Genomic DNA, 17,231 nt, shown 5'->3' on the forward strand with positions numbered 1-17,231 from the left:
TGAAAAATTGCCCATAGACATATTTTTCATCCCTTATACTCATACCATTCTCCAATTTGTCAAATTTGATCTAAATTCTCTCAAAATCTCAAATTTTGTCCGTGGATGAAAAAATTACGATTTTGCCCCTACACTCCAGAAATCATCGGAATTAAACTTTTTCACTGGCAAACCCTCAGATTATACTCCAATACTCAAATCATACTTCAATTAGTTAAATGGGGCTAAAACAATTTTTTCTTAAAATTCTCATTTTGTCCTTAGGCGACAAATGACCATTTTGCCCCTAGATAATGAAAATTTCAGTTTGACTCCAAATTGATCCTCGAACTCCGAATTACCATTTTGAGTCATTCTTGAACTGTGAAACTCTTAATTTCACCTCAAAATTCCTATTTGAACTAGTTCAAGGGTTAATCAACTTAATGGTACCATTAGGGGCAATATCGTCTTTTAACGATTCTTCGAACTTCCTAAACATGCAAACATTCTATTGAACATGTAAATGACGTCATAATTATTTTATAGAACAGGGTTTGACAACACTACCCCTCTTAAAATAAAATTTTGTCATCAAAATTTCACTTATCAAACTCAAAGAAAATGTGAGGTATTTTCTTCCATTATTTTCATGTACTTCCTGTTTATCTCACAGGTATGAAATATCAATCTTTTTAATCATATTAATCCATCTCGTACGGCTTAACCATGCTATAGATCACATTTCCTTGATATTATCTTCTTGACTATTTCCCAGAGTCTTTTATATTCACATAGTTCAATTTCTGATAAAATTTCTTATCATGGTACTACCTACATCACTCATCATATATTAAGTTTGAATCTTAATTCACTAAAAATCATTCTTTATTTTAGTTGATCACAATATCGATCCCACATATGTGTATATGCCTTATAATCCTATTTATGCTTCCAAGATCTACCTTCATTTGATCATTGAATACGATGCAATATCACAATTTCTCAAAGTCATCCTTTTGTCCTTAATCATTTTTCATGCCTCTATATTACCTTGTATCTTTCTTGCATTACGATATTGATTTGTCACTTAAGACTCAAACTCATTTGAATCATGTATACCTTAAGCATTTTCAAATTCCAATTTCCATAATGTATTAGGAAAATTTCATTATCTAACTTCATTTTCAAGGTTAACTTCTAAAATCTTTTGTTCTACTTTTTCATATAAATTTAACATCATTTTTTCTTAACCAATTTACAAATTGTACCTGAAATTGTAAAACTTGAAACTAGATTCCCCTCAAGCACTTTTCAATATTAATATGAATATCACTTTCAGCTTATAGCTTCCTTTTTATAACTACATAACTTAGTGTTTGCTTTCACGAAATCCGTAGCAAAACTCTTCTTGAGTATTTCATTGGGAATATCTATCTTAGACTTATGTCTTACAGCATACGATCACTTAACTTGTGACTTAGCCATTAGGCTCCTCAACAAGTTTTAAAATCACACATCTTATACTCATCTCGTATAATGTATAATTCTTCCTCAAAGGTATTTAAATATTCTTGAAACACCTAATCACTTATTTGCTCTTTCATACTCCAAGTATATCATTTCCATAAAGGTATACCCAACTACTCATATTTCAATTTATCTCCAAGAGTTTCTAGCATGTCACCTAGTTTACTTGCATTGTTACTAATCCTTTCCTTTCAACAAAGTTAAGACAAGATCAGTATATTCTCATAACAAATTCTATATCAACTCATTTGCTATATCATTATTGAAATCTTTATTTACATTTTCCTCACTTGCTATTGACATCTCTTATCAGTATCTCATACATTCATCTAACCTTTCGCTCGCTTCCTCTTTAGTCTTTAACAAGACTTAATCTCTTGTCTTCTTTATTTCTTAAGATTTGACTTCAGTCATCATATTATTCATCTTAACACTCCACATGTTAATTTATTTTTATGTAGCCATCTCAAAAATTCTCTAACTTTTCTTTCTCTTACATGCCAATATATATAAGGCAATAATAAAAAAAAAAAAAAAAAACTTTGCAATTTCACTCATCATCTTTATCTTAATACCTCCCAATGCACTTAAGACTCCAAACAACAAAGCTTAGCATGAAAACCAATGACCATTCTTCAACTCGTGTGTTTCATCTTCATGCCACTCTCAATTTGCTCTGCTTTCTAGCCATTAGGGGTTCTTAACGTGACAGCGTTTGATAGTCAGTACTGTGGCGTTGCAACGGTTTGAATTCACTTTATCTTAGCAACTCTTCCACCTTTAAAGCTACTACCTCAATTATTCACAATCGTGTGGCTTCCCTTCGAGTCTATACCACAATTAGCAAGACTAACTTTCTATCACAAGTGTGAAATCAAAACATTGATTTAACGTTTTTTTTTTTTTGCCACTAGCATTCATATATCTTTACCATAACATTTAATACGAGTTTGCTTAAGCAAAGATCTCCAAATTTATTCATAGCTACATGTATCTCAAATTGCTCATCACTTATCATCAGTCAATAAATCCCACTCGAAAATACCCTTTCCATATTGTATAGTGATTTCACCATATAGCATCACTGCACGATGTTCCTCCATTCTACTATCATGGATACTCCATAGAAATTAATTAAAAGATTTACGTACCCTAACTAATGCTAATTCCATTTAATCATATCTTAAATACTTCAAACTTGTAAATTACAACTCCAAATGTATGTCCATATATTGATAATCTTTATATATTTCATGATCATGAAAACTACAACTTACAAACTAGCTTTCTATCATACGTACTTTATTAGAGCACTAATTTCAACTTATTTAATCTACCCTTGGTGGTATGTCAAAATCATCCCTGTCTCGGTTGCAATCCAGAGGAATCTCTCCTCTGTATATCCGTATGAGCTGGTGGAGATGGAGCAGCTACCGTAGCCCGTCCTAACTGTGGACAATCTCTCCTAATGTGACCCAGTTGATCACAATGAAAACATCGTGCAGGCCCTCTGCACGGCCCAACATGATAATTCCCACAATTTCTGCATCTACGTGAACTTCCTGAAACAGAGGAGTTTTTGCCCCTGTTTGGTGGCTGACTAGAAGATACACTTAGACTTCTCCTTTTTGCTAACTCAGCTCGCAGACTCTTATTTTCATTCGCAAGCTTCTCGGCTCTTAAAGCCATTCGCACCACCTCTTTAGCCACGGTTGCGTCCGACTCACCCATAAAAGAAACACAACTATGTTGCCTAGCCTCTTTAAGCTTCTTAGAATCAGAAACATCCAGCACTGGTGGTGGGACAGGAGGTGGGGATGGTGGTACTGAAGGAGCAGCCAGAGGAACTGTAGGAAGAGCTTGACCAGCTTGAGCCTGGCCAGCAATAGCAGTAAAGAAGGCTGCTAATGCCTGAACTGCCTCAAGAGGCATAGCAGGAATACTAGTAAGTGGTAGATGAGGTGGAGGATGTGGAGGAGTCTTGGTTTGTTCAGCAGCAGGTGCTGCCCGAATGGTGGATGCAGTCAATTCCTCCTCTATTGCACCTAACTGACGACGTTGGAAACGACCTCTTCCCCTTCCAACTGATCTAGTGAAAGGTGGTTGTTCGCGTCGAGGAGACATAATAATCTATAAGAGGGAACAAAGTGAGTTTAGGCAACCTCAGGCTCTATATGCTTATGCATGTATTTTATTCAACCTAACCTAACTTAACTCGGGGCCACACTGACACTGTAAATTTTTAAAACAGCTTTAAAATAACTTTAAACCCAAAACTCTAATCTTTCAAACCAACAGCTCTGATACCAACTTAATTGTCACGACCCGGAACTCCCATCGAGCCCGTGACAACCGCCGCGACGTCTCAATTTACATTCATTACCCGGAATGTCAACCGAGACCCCGCAAGGCTTTAATATCAGCTTCTCATTTCCCCTGTGGGTAACTGTTTCCAAATACCACATTTTAAAAGATTTTAAACTGTTTCCAACTTAAACAAATGAAATAATAATTTCCGTCTCACAGGGGTATTTTTGTCATTTATCCCAAAAATCTCAAAAATCATCTAAAAATATAGTATGTAAGTGGAAAACACATATTTCTTAATCAAAAATAATTTTGGATGTCTAAAACATTCGTTTAAAATGGAATTATGACTGTTATAATAAAATAAAAATATTCAATAAAATATTCAATTTTCACATAAAACGATATTTTAAGAACACTGCATAAATAATTTTTATAGCGTAAAAGCAAAATAAATTCTTACATACCGTAATACAGATAACCAAAGTATAGAATTTAATTTACAGTGACACGTGGGCCCACGAATGACCAAAAGTATCAAAAGAAATGAACCTACAGTCTTTGGATGTGGCAAGTTCAACTGTAATCCTCGCCGATATCAGTTATCTACAATCTATTCTGAGCCTGAAATGGGTGGAAATGAGGGTGGTGAGATTATAAAATCCCAGTGAGTAAACAAACATCACTCAAAATATCTAAAGTCGAGTAAAAGGAGACTATTAAAACATTTCATCAAACTGTAATTTATCATCTTTCAACTTATTTCAACCAAATGAAATCAATTTATTTAAAGCAAGTAATCAGTATGGCTTATGAATTTCTTAAAAAGCTTGGCTCATGCCAAAAATTATTATCATACTCAGTTATTTGGGATACCTTGGCCGAGGGCTATCCCAACTGAGTCCGCCAAGGCTATTAGAAAGTCATGTTTTTATTTTGAAAACATAGCCATTCCTTGACGTTGGCCGAGTTCCCCTTCACGAGGTGGTTTGGCGTGAAGTGAACTCTAAAAGTTATACCTCAGGAGTTACCCTACTCGCCTCTCCAACCGAGGTAAAAATATAACAGGATTCCGTGCCCCTCTAATAGGCTAGTCCACAGAATCCAGCCCACTGCAGCAGGTCAAACCCACCATACAATAAAATTTTGACAGCATGACAGGGCTAATATATTACTACCCAGCCTGCAAGGGTAAAATAAAGCAATTCATACAATTCATAAAAAACACAGCCCAGCCAGTCATGCCAATACAATAACATAAGCCATTAATTCAATTTTAAATTTACAACATATCAGTGGTCTCCAATTACTCTATTTTCAAAATCGTTATTTCGTTTCAAGACAATTTATAAAATATTTTCATTTAAACTCATTTTGTTTACAAAACATAAAAATTTACCATTTGAACTCATTTTCATAAAATTCACCAAAACCGAATAAAAACATACTTTAGATAATTAAAATGATGGTAAGGTTACTCACCGTGTCTAGAGTGAGGATTTTCGAAATACTCAGACTATTGGTCCTCGGGTGCAATTCCCTTGCCTTTATCGGAGGACTCACCACCTTGACACAGTACAAAATCGAGAAATTCACCACATTGGTACTAAATTGAAATTAAACTAATTTAGACTACTAATGCTTGATATGGAATGCAAAAATGTCTAAATTTTTGCCTAAATGCGGTGTTAGCCTATTTCGGTCTTTTACCCGATAAATCGATATACGCGTCCGTTTAAACTCCAAATTAATTTTTTTCAGTTTCTATACCTCAATTGCACCCAAATTGACTTAATGTCCCTCAGTGTGGTGCAAATTATCAGTCCCGATAGCAAATTACGAAAATACCCCTAGTGGGTAAAAATTCATATTTTTGCTCCGAAAATTCCCATTATTTTTCTAGGCTCATAATTCATCATTATTCATCATAATTCCTCAAATAAACATCAAGATCAGCAGCCAATATTCCCCTAGAAAATTCGGCATAATGGGTTTCAATGGGAGAAAATTATTTCTCTAGCTTATTTTTGCTATATTTCAATATAACCTAACTAAAATCACTTAATTCAATTAAAATCAACCAAAAATCAAGCTCAAAACTCATCCATGGAGGTTTGGCCAGCATGGGTGTCCATACCCACTTTCTAATTTTGCATGGAAATGAGAAAAAAATGCATGGGTAGTGAAAATCACAAGGAAAATCAATGAAATTTACCTTTTTAATGCTTGATTTCTTGATTTCTCTTGATTTTCTCCAAATTTTTCAGGTAGGATTTTTTTTTTTTTTTTTCCCCTTTTCTCCCCTGGTTTGGACAGCTGAAGAAGATGAGAATTCTGGAATTTTTACCTTTTTAAAGGCTAAAATAATATAATATTATTTTATTCATTTTTTTAATGTTTTATTAATTCCTTAAATTCTAGCCATCCATTTGTTTCCAAATTTTCACCATACACTTGTCCCACATATCCATAGCTTAGATAAAATTCTCAGACTTATCCAAAGTCTTGGTGGAGTAATTTTTGAAATTTACACTTTTGCCCCCATAAAAGTCAAAAATTACATTTTTGCCCCAAAAACTGAAAAATTGCCCATAGACATATTTTTCATCCCTTATACTCATACCATTCTCCAATTTGTCAAATTTGATCTAAATTCTCTCAAAATCTCAAATTTTGTCCGTGGATGGAAAAATTACGATTTTGCCCCTACACTCTAGAAATCACCAGAATTAAACTTTTTCACTGCCAAACCCTCAAATTATACTCCAATACTCAAATCATACTCCAATAAGTTAAATGGAGCTAAAAAAATTTTTTCTCAAAATTCTCATTTTGTCCCTAGGTAGCAAATGACCATTTTGCCCATAGATAATGAAAATTTCTGTTTGACTCCAAATTGATCCTCGAACTCCGAATTTCCATTTTGAGTCATCCCTGAACTGTGAAACTCTTAATTTCACCTCAAAATTTCTATTTGAACTAGTTCGAGGCTTAATCAACTTAATGGTACCATTAGGGGTAATATCGTCTTTTAACGATTCCTCGAACTTCCTAAACATGCAAACATTCTATTGAGCATGTAAATGACGTCGTAATTATTTTATAGAATAGGGTTTGACATGTTGTCTATAAAATCACCGTGACCAGCTAAACGTTTATGGGTGCAGTTGAACACTTCCAAAAAGCTAACATCTTGTCCCATCTCAATTGCTTGCATTTATTTACAAGTATATATACTCAATTATAATTCATATATATAAATAACATGTAAGGAAATACCAAAGTCAAACTACTAAACATATAATTTAAATTTAGCTAGAAAGAAAACCACACATATAAATGCCAAGTAAGATTAATTCATACCATCCTTTTTGCATGAACAACAAAGGGATCTGAACCATTAGTGTGCTTTGGAATGCTTCATTCTTTTGGTGTTAAACGATTTTGCCTTACTTTTCTCGATTTGTTTTGCCATTCTTCTGTACACCACACTGTATCGATAAGGGCATCCCAAATTTCATTTGTAATCCATTCCCTTGACATGCCTTTGCAATCCTTAATGTTTTAGTTTTGGCTTTTGTCATTGCTTTATTCCTCTCTTTTGAAAGCATGTCTCTTAATCGATTGGAACAAATTTTCTCCCATATTCTTCGAACCAAAACATCTTAATTTGTAGGCCAAACACATTTTTCCTACATCAAAATAATAGAGTAACTAAAAAAATTGATACAAATTAATTGAAAATAAAAAGTTATATGTTAATTGAATAACAAACATAGTACCTGAAGTTTTTTAAACATTAACTCATTTACATCATTAGGAACTTTCCTCCATGTCGACCGTGGACTGTTGAAGTGATTTTTTATGATCCTTGTTATTGTAGCCATGACCCCTCGCTTGAAAAAAGTACTTGTACAAGATAAAAGAAAATTATTCCATAATAAAATATATAACAAATATAACTATCTCATTATAATACAAGATAACATACCTTTCTCCAATAGGAGTTATACACAATCTTTCCGATGGATCTATAAGAGTTTGTAATCCTACACCAGGCCCCTTCCCCTTGACCTTGAGGATATATCATCTACACTTGCACTTAAATCAATAGATGTGGATCTAAAAGAATCGTGAGTAGATGTCTCATTATCTACTTGCTCTGCAGATGCAACCAACAAAGAGGGTGGCTCAGAGGGCACATCATTGACTTGTTTTGTTTGTGGTTGAGTGGATGTATAAACAAACACACTAGCATTTGTAGGCAACAACATAATTCCAAAGGCATTTGTTGCTCTAGGTCTTGGTTTTGAATGCTTCCCTTTAACCATCGTTCCTACAATATTTTTTTATTAAAATTCATACACAAATTTTAGAAAAAATTAAAACAAACTATAAAATCATCAAATTACAACAATCAAGAGTAATTCCTAATCATGTGCACAATAAAAGATGCCATTATAAAGTATTCACTTCAACAATTGAAAATATAAACTATACTAATTTTATAACTTGTCAAGATCTTTCAATATTAATAACTAAGTTAAACAACTGTGTAACAAAAGATACAAAATCGATATCATATATGTCTACCATCATCAATCACTTTAAGAATAAGCAAACTCATGTTGCTCATTATTATCACTATCATCACTAAAAGTTTATTCATCTTCATCTTTTTCTTCATCTTCATCTCTTTTCATGTCATCTTCTTCATCTTCATTTCCTTGCATGTCATTTTCTTCATCCTCAATCAAGAGATTAACCTCTTCATAATCACCACTTGCTAAAACTGTAATATCCTATACTTTGATATGATGGCTAATAAAGCTTATTGAATGTTAATTGAGGTTAATTGGAATGTTTAAAAGTGATGAAAGGTAAAAAGAGTATTTTAAGATAAAATATTCCGCACGCGAGGAAATAATAATAATGTTTTTATTGAGGATGAATTAGCAAGATAAAAAGTGATTTAGAAGTGAATGGAGGTATAACAAGGTGTTTTGGGTGCCAAGGAGACAAGTGAAAAATTTTAGAACAAAATATTATTTTATTAATAAAATAATATTAAAATATTAATATTTTATTCAGTGTCATAATTTTTTATGAAAAGGGAGTATATGGTCAATCTAAGTGGAGGAGAAGACAAATAAAGAAATTTAAAAAAAAATGATGTTAATGGGGCCCACGTGCCTTTATTAAATAAAGATAGAGTGGGTAGATAAATATTTTAAATATTATGGGGATACTGTGTTGGAGTACAAGCTTTATATTTCGTTTGTACATGTGTAAAAGAAGATAATGGAAAGAAATTGAAATTAAAGGATTGTGGGAGGATACAATTAAAAAGGGTGAAAACCTTGGAGAGCAAAATGGTAATTTTTCCATTAAAGTGGTCAAAGCTTGACTCTTCATCCTTATCCTTGGCTGATCCTTATCTCTTCAAGATGGCATTTTTCTTCTCCATCTTTTTCCTTCCATGCCATTTCCATACTTCCACCCCATTTTCACTTGACTCCCATGCAATTGAAGAGAAAAATAGAGAGAATCGGCTAAGGAAAGAAAGGAAAGAAAGGTGGAAGGCTTGGGTAGCAAGTGATTCAAGAGTAATTGAAGAAATATCAAGTGGGTCTCAAGATTTAAGAAACATAAGGTAAGTGTTTTTGTGTTTTAAGCTCACGGTTGGTTAAATCTTTGGAAAAATGATGTGTGAATCATTTTGTGGTAGTTATGGTGACCATGGGTGTGAGGAAATTATGAATTTTTTTGGGTGAAATCCAAGCTAAAACCAAGTGGTAAGCTTAATGCTAAATTTGAAGCTTATGATTGGTTTAATATTGTGAGAATGATTGTATGCATATGTAGTGTTATTGTGATGTCATGGGTATGGTTGGAAGGTAATTATATTAATTGAAAGTTTGGTGTGTAGATATGTGTTGTTAGGAAAGGTTTTAAAGGTTATGGATGTTGGTGTGCATGAATGAATATTAATGTTACGCTTGGTGGCAACATGTAAATGAGGATAGTGGTACATGTAGACTTAGAAAATGTTTGATGGAAGTAAATTTATAGTTGCTGTCATATGCTAGCTAATAATTATGGAAATGGTGGATAAACTTGATAAATATCCTTAGACAAGATTTATATATGTGCTAGAGTCATAAATAAGTTGCCGGTATCCATAATCTAAAGAATGACTCAAGTAAAGGATAAAGCCCACGTTGGTAAAGAATGTGTCAAGATATAAGTTAGTTGAATAAGGATTCATGATTGAAGGAAAAAGAGAAGTAGAAATGAGGTACACTAAAGATATTGAATTTAGATTGTTGCTAGGAAGTACAAAAGTAAAAGTAGTGTACTGTGGTAGCGTGCCGGAGGAAATAACGAGCGACCAGCAAGTAACAATAGCTAGATATGCCTCCGAACTAATAGCGATGTAACATCCCGCTTTTGTAAGGTGAGTGAACTTGCATTAAAATGTTTTGGAATAAATGATTATATGCTTGATTAAACCACTTCAATTATTTTACTGGTTTTTCTTAAAATTTGCATGGGAACAAGCCTTTGATGAAATGCTATATGTTATGAATGTGTAATATGATGAATCCTTGTGCTCCCATATTATGTTGATATATATATGTTATGTATTGATAGTTAATATTGTGTGATAATTATAACCGCGCATGTGCGCGATGTGGGGGTTGCATATGCCGGTGACGATTGGGTGAAGGAGTGTGGATGATGAGATTGCTTATGTGCGCGATGTGGGGGGAGCACATGATGGCATTAGTTGTGCACGATGTGGGGGTACACACAATGATGATGATATATGCCATGTGCGCGATGTGGGGGGGAGCACATGATGGGATTAGTTGTGCTCGATGTGGGGGTACACACAATGATGATGATATATGCCATGTGCGCGATGTGGGGGGGAGCACATGATGGGATTAGTTGTGCTCGATGTGGGGGTACACACAATGATGATGATATATGCCATGTGCGCGATGTGGGGGGGAGCACATGATGGGATTAGTTGTGCTCGATGTGGGGGTACACACAATGATGATGATATATGCCATGTGCGCGATGTGGGGGGGAGCACATGATGGGATTAGTTGTGCTCGATGTGGGGGTACACACAATGATGATGATATATGCCATGTGCGCGATGTGGGGGGGAGCACATGATGGGATTAGTTGTGCTCGATGTGGGGGTGCACACGATGATGATGATGATATATGCCATGTACGCGATGTGGGGGGAGCACATGATGGCATTAGTTGTGCGCGATGTGGGGGTGCACACAATGACTCCAGCTATGTGCGGTGCGGAGTGCACATGAGTTGGGTGAGGTGGTGGTTGTATACATGCTTGTATATATATATATATGTTATAAATATGTTTTGTATATGATATAGAAAAGGTTATGAAAATAATATGTGACTGCATTGAATGTTGAGAAAACTTGATTATTGTTAATGTGCTTGATTTAATGTACAATGTGGCATGAGTGGATTTTCCTTGTGGCAGTGAAAGCCCCTTAGATTTTATTTGGCCAGAATTTCGTTGCAGCGAGAATGCCTTTTCGTTGCGGTGAGAATCAATCTATTAGGCTTGACTTGCTTGAATTCTACTAAAGTTTCACTCTTCAACTTCTTTGTTGTTCATGGATCCTTCATCATCAAGTGATTAAACAACCAAGGGTTTGAATGAAGGGTTTTTAATAAGAAATAAAGTAAATTGCATTGTTTTTGAACTTAAGTGCATCCTGATTTCTAAACCTTCCTTAACTTTGCTTGTTCCCTTCTTATGTTCACTCACTGGGTTTATGCTCACGTTTTTAAACTTCATGTTTTAAGTTTTCTGAGTTAAAGTTGATTGGTCCTAGGACGAGGTGCTCCTCCCTATCCATTGCTCGGTACGTTTACCATGACACTAAATGTTAGCAACATTGCCTAGAGTCACTCCGCTGACGGTCAAGGTCTAATTATGTGTATATGAATGCTTGATGTGAAATGCTAAGACTCATTTGTCAAGCTATATATGTATATTATGGTTGATGATGCCATTATGAATACATAATTGGGTCTTATGAATTGTTTTCAAAGGAATTATATTTGAACATTACGAATTTTGGATTTTAAAGACATATGGATTAATATACAAGATTATATAAATAGGCTTGCTTGGGCTTAATGGGCTGAGCCTATTGGGCCCTTGCGTCGGTGATGGCTCGAAAATTAAGCTGTGACAAAAATTTTAGAGTTATCAAGTTTTTTCGAGGGAGTAACATTAATTGGAATAGACACATCATTTTCTTGGTACACTTCTTCATTCAAATAAATTTCATTTTCTCTATCTCCACTACTAGGAAGGTGGAATCTACTTCTAGCTTTTGTTTTAAATATCGCCCACCAATCACATTAATCTCTTTTGGTAGATGGATAATTACTATAATAAACTTGTTGAGCTTGTCTAACTAAAACAAATGGTGAATTAGTGGCAAGTATTAAGTTGTGTTTAATTTCAACAAGACCACGAAAAAGGTTTACCTTAATACCTTTTTCAATGTCAGACCATTGACACTTAAATAGGACAACTTTGTTTCTGATACCAAAATACTCCAACTTGATTATATCCACCAAAATGCCATAAAAGTCACGCTCGTAATCATTGTAAAAACTCCCTTTTATGCATACCCCACTATTCATTATCTTATGATTTTGCCCATAGTCTAGGGTGTGAAACTTAAAACCATTTACGAAGTATCCTTTGTAACACCTTATCATACGTCCTGGACTATGATAGATTTCAAGTATACGTGGGTCAATTTCATCCCTACGTTCTGCAACCTACCAACATGTAATACAAGATCAAGAATGGTTAATTTAGATAAGTAATGCATATTTGTAATTAAGAATTCACTTCTAATTTACATAAACTTACATATTCTTTAAACCATTTCACGAATCTTGCATCACGTACTTTCTCCAATTCATCTTTCGATATATGCATATCTCTTTTCACCATATCATCAAATATCCTATCATCATATCCATAATTTACAAATTAAGTTTAAGCTTATGATCAATCATTTAGGTTTATGGTAGAATAATACTTACTTAATATATGGGAGCATTTTTTCGCAATTCATTAAAACATATAGCTCAACAGCATAAAACTCATCCTTATTTAAAAATCGAGATTTATCTAGTAGACCAAAAGCTCGCCTAAGATGAGTGAAAATCGAAAGGCGACCACGAGAGTCTATGTCTCCCTCATCATCATTATGTGGCACTCGATTTAATCTTGTTCGCACAGTAGGTTCAAAATACAATGAGCAAAACAAGGAGATTTCCTCAATCATATAAGTCTTGCATATAGATCTTTCAACAAAGGCACGATTTTTCACTTTCTTCTTCAAATCATGCAAAAACCTAAACATCATAATATTCATGATACTTAATAAGTACTTAAAACTCTTTTAATAAACTGTTAGAAAACAAATAACATATATAGTACCTTTCAAATGGATACATCCATCGATACTGAACGGGTCCACCAATTTCTGCCTTATAAGGTAAATGAATTGGCAAATATTCCATGTTGGTCCTGATAATATGTGCTAGAGGGGGGGGGGGGTGAATAGCACAATTTGGCTCTTAACAAGATTGGAAACAAATTTCTAGAACTTAAGAAAACAAAAACAGAGTATAAAATACACAGCAATTTAGAGTGGTTCAGTCCAAGACCTACATCCATTACCTTGATTATCCAACCAAGGATTTTCTCACAAATCCACTATGGACAGGTGAAATTCACAAGCTTTCACTAAGCTTTACAATGGCTTTTACCAAGCTCAGCCAAAAACCTTTTACACTAGTTTTTCACGGGCTCAACTAAAACCCAATGTGGTTTTCCAAGGCTTAACCACAACCTACAACAATCAGGCTATCCCAAGCTTGAACAACCCCTTAAAGTGACTCCCTCACTCTAAGAATACAAGAGAAGTAGTAAAAGAGAGTACCGATGATCACTTGTTGATATGATTAGTACAAGATTGAGTGTTAAATACAAATGCAAAGAGTAGGCGTTTAAGCGCAGACAAGTGTAGTGAAGCTTTTCTGGTTTTTCTACTTTCTATAGCTCAAATCTCATTCAAGGCTTCAAAAAAACTTGTTTCTCATTGTTGGAAGACCCTTTTATACTTGGAGATGCAACTCTGCTGGCAGTTTGGCAGTTTATATCCGTTGGAAACAGTTGAAGATGAGTTATAACCGTTAATCTATCTTGTAGTGCTCTAGTTTAAATTGCAGACAAAGAGCTCTTAGTCGACTAACTTGGTTGACTAAGTTGGTTCTGTTTTCGGTTTACAGATTCTGGCAGAGAGCACTTAGTCGACTGACTTGGTTGACTAAATTGATTTTGTTTCTCAAACTCTTCAGCCCGTCATTTCTCCAATTTGAAATTTGGTCAACCAATGTTCTTCCTTGTTTCACCAATAGACTACCTTCTTGTTATTTAGTTACATCTTATTGATTTTATCATTCGTTTTCTTTCAAAAATACTTTTTGAAGAGTTAATAAATTAATTTTATATATTACTTTCCTGCACACTCAAGTAAAGGTATTAAACACACATAAATGAGAATGTTTTATTATTATCAAAAACTAATGGAGCCAACAATCTCCCCCTTTTTGATGATGACAAAACACTCATTGATTAATAGTATAGTGTCATTTTAATTCTCTTTAGTTTTCTGAAAAAAATTAAGGATTGCTCCGCCTAAGTATAAGTTCCCCCTTAATGTGTGCATATTTTGCTTATTTTATTTCAACCAATTTTATTCTCGTCATATAGAAAATGATATTGTACATTTAGAGTATACATATGTTCAATAACATAGAGTGATTTGTAGCAAGTAAGTATTAGCAGATCAACATTAAACTTTTAACTTTAAGTGTTGACAGATTTTCATCACTATTCCAGCTGCTGTCAATAGTTTATTGATTTCAGATTTTGTTTACTTCATTTATGTTTCAATTGATATACTATCCATACCATCCATATCTATTTTCAAACAGCAATTATCCACAATGCCATAACAAAAATCATTTATCCTCATGTAAATCAATATCAGCATGGCACCCACAGATTTTGTTCATGACAGTCAAAATACCAAAATAGCAAAATATCAACAGACTTCAATTTTTAGCAATTAAGTAATATAGTCATATCAGCATTCATTTTTCACATATAGCCACATATATAACAGAATTAAAACCGAGTGTTTAAGTGCCTCCATGGCACAACTAACAGTTAACCAACAAGTGTTCTGAAACTGCCCCTGGACTATTTTTGCTTTCTATCTCCTATTTTTCTAAGGTCATTCATCTTTGATTCTGTCTTCTTTCCTTTCCTAGGTTCCTTCATGGTTCCTCTACCCTAACATTTTTTTTTATTTTATTCTCTGGTTCCTAATTCCTGCACCCATTCTATTCTACTCCTCTTTTTTGTCAACATCAAAGGGAGGGGCTTCTATTCATCTGATGCGTTAGAGGGTTAGGACTTAGTGCTATAGAAAGGGTTGAGAGGAAAAGGAGAAGGCTTTCGGAGAGGTGATGATTGTCTTGGGGAAGGTTCTGGTGAGGACTTGTCTGAGACAAGGATAGGAGAGGAGGCTGAAACTGGTCTGGATTTTTCTACCAACCTGAAAGACTTTATTCTCTTGAGAAAAGTTGTCTTGGTTTCCATAGTCTTCCTACCTTTGGTTGGTACTTTTGCTTCAGTTGGTGGTGCTACAGTGGCTTTGGCTTTCCCTGCTTTTGTCTTTACTCTGGCACTTGATGCAGATTTCTTTCCTTTTCCTACACCTTCACCATCCTTTTGAGTTTCTGTCTTGGTAGTGTCCTTTTCAGCTTCTCCCTCTTTAACCATTTGGTGGAAGATATCCATTGTGGAAACTTCCTCTGAGTTTGGAGGAGAGGCTTGGTGTTTCTCTGTCTCTGAATCATTTTTGCTTTGAAGTTCAGGGGAGGTTGTCTTGGTTCGTTGATCAACCCTTTGGGGAGAGTCTTTAGTCTACAGAGCAGGACTGACAGATTTGTAAGTGGAACCTTCAGCCTGAATGTTAGAGCTTCCAACATGAGGAGCAGATTTTTCTACTGACTTAGCTAAATTTTCAGCACCTTGTTGTGCAGGTGCAGTGCTGGATGTGGTAGAGCTGTCTACAGCCATAGGTTCATATGGCATATTTTCCTTCTCCTTCAGCTTGTTTTCCAACTTAGTGATTTTATCTTCCATTTTTTGTAGCTTTATTCCTTGGTCAGTTAGCTTACCATCAATCCTTATGAGCAAATTAAAAATCACTTCATTTGAAAATCTGGAGGGAGCTTCTTCAAGTTGAGCAGGTAGGCTGTGTTCTTTTCTTGGACCAGTCTTGGAGGTTTTAATAAACCTTTCTCCATCAAGTACATACCCCATTTTAGCCAAGCTGCCATATTGAATAGCTTGATCTCTGGTTTTTACCAGGTCCATATCTGTGATACCTTGACCCCTATTGACTTGTAAGTAGCAGTAGATGCAATAACACGAACTAAGGGTAATTTCATCATTTCTCTTGGTGAGGCCCTAAAAGTAGTTTTCTAATGTTATTAAGGTCCAAGTAGGCTTAAGGAATAGTTTGGGATAAAATATTCTGCATGCGAAAAAATAATAATAAAATAATAATATTTTTATTGAAGAAGAATTTACGGGATAAAAAGTGATTTGAAAGTCAATTAAGGCATAATAAGGTATTTTGGGTGCCAAGGAGACAAGAAGAGGCAAGAGGAAATTTTTAGAATAAAATAATATTAAAATATTAATATTTTATTCAATATCAAAATTTTTCATGAAGAAGGAGTATATGGTCAATCTAAGTGGGGGAGAAGAAGAATGAGATAATTTTGGAGAAAAATGATGTTAATGGGGTCGCGTGTCTTTATTAAGTAAAGATAGCGCGGGCAAATAAATATTTTAAATATTATGGGGACACCGCGTTGGAGTACAAACTTCATACTTTGTTCGTACATGTGTAGAAGAAGGTAATAGAAAGAAATTGGAGTTAAATGAGTGTTGGCATGACTAAATTAAATTGAAAGGAAACAAAAAGGGTAAAATGGTCATTTTGCATCTTGAGTAAAAATTTTTAAGTTTTCATGAACCCGAGCATTTCTAGACCCTTATGGACCTTGTCTTAGTGTCAAAGAAGTAAAAAGATTGTATAAAGGCAATGGAAAAACAAAATGACATAGTTAAGGGCATTTTGGTAATTTTGCTAGAAATGGATAAACTTAAGCCATAAAAATCTAAGTTTCTAGGATGTTCTTCAAATTTCCAGCACTTCTTCTTCTTCTCCTTCCTCTCCCAC

General features: G+C 34.6%; 1 protein-coding gene across 1 annotated transcript; it reads right to left on the bottom strand.

Moving 5' to 3' along the window:
* Window positions 2,866–3,633, bottom strand: LOC108661123 (wiskott-Aldrich syndrome protein homolog 1-like). Its single transcript, XM_018117009.1, has one exon. It carries the CDS (start codon window positions 3,631–3,633, stop codon window positions 2,866–2,868), a length of 768 nt encoding a protein of 255 aa, XP_017972498.1.

Source organism: Theobroma cacao, chromosome 3 (assembly GCF_000208745.1).
Source record: "Theobroma cacao cultivar B97-61/B2 chromosome 3, Criollo_cocoa_genome_V2, whole genome shotgun sequence".
Lineage (NCBI taxonomy): Eukaryota > Viridiplantae > Streptophyta > Magnoliopsida > Malvales > Malvaceae > Theobroma > Theobroma cacao.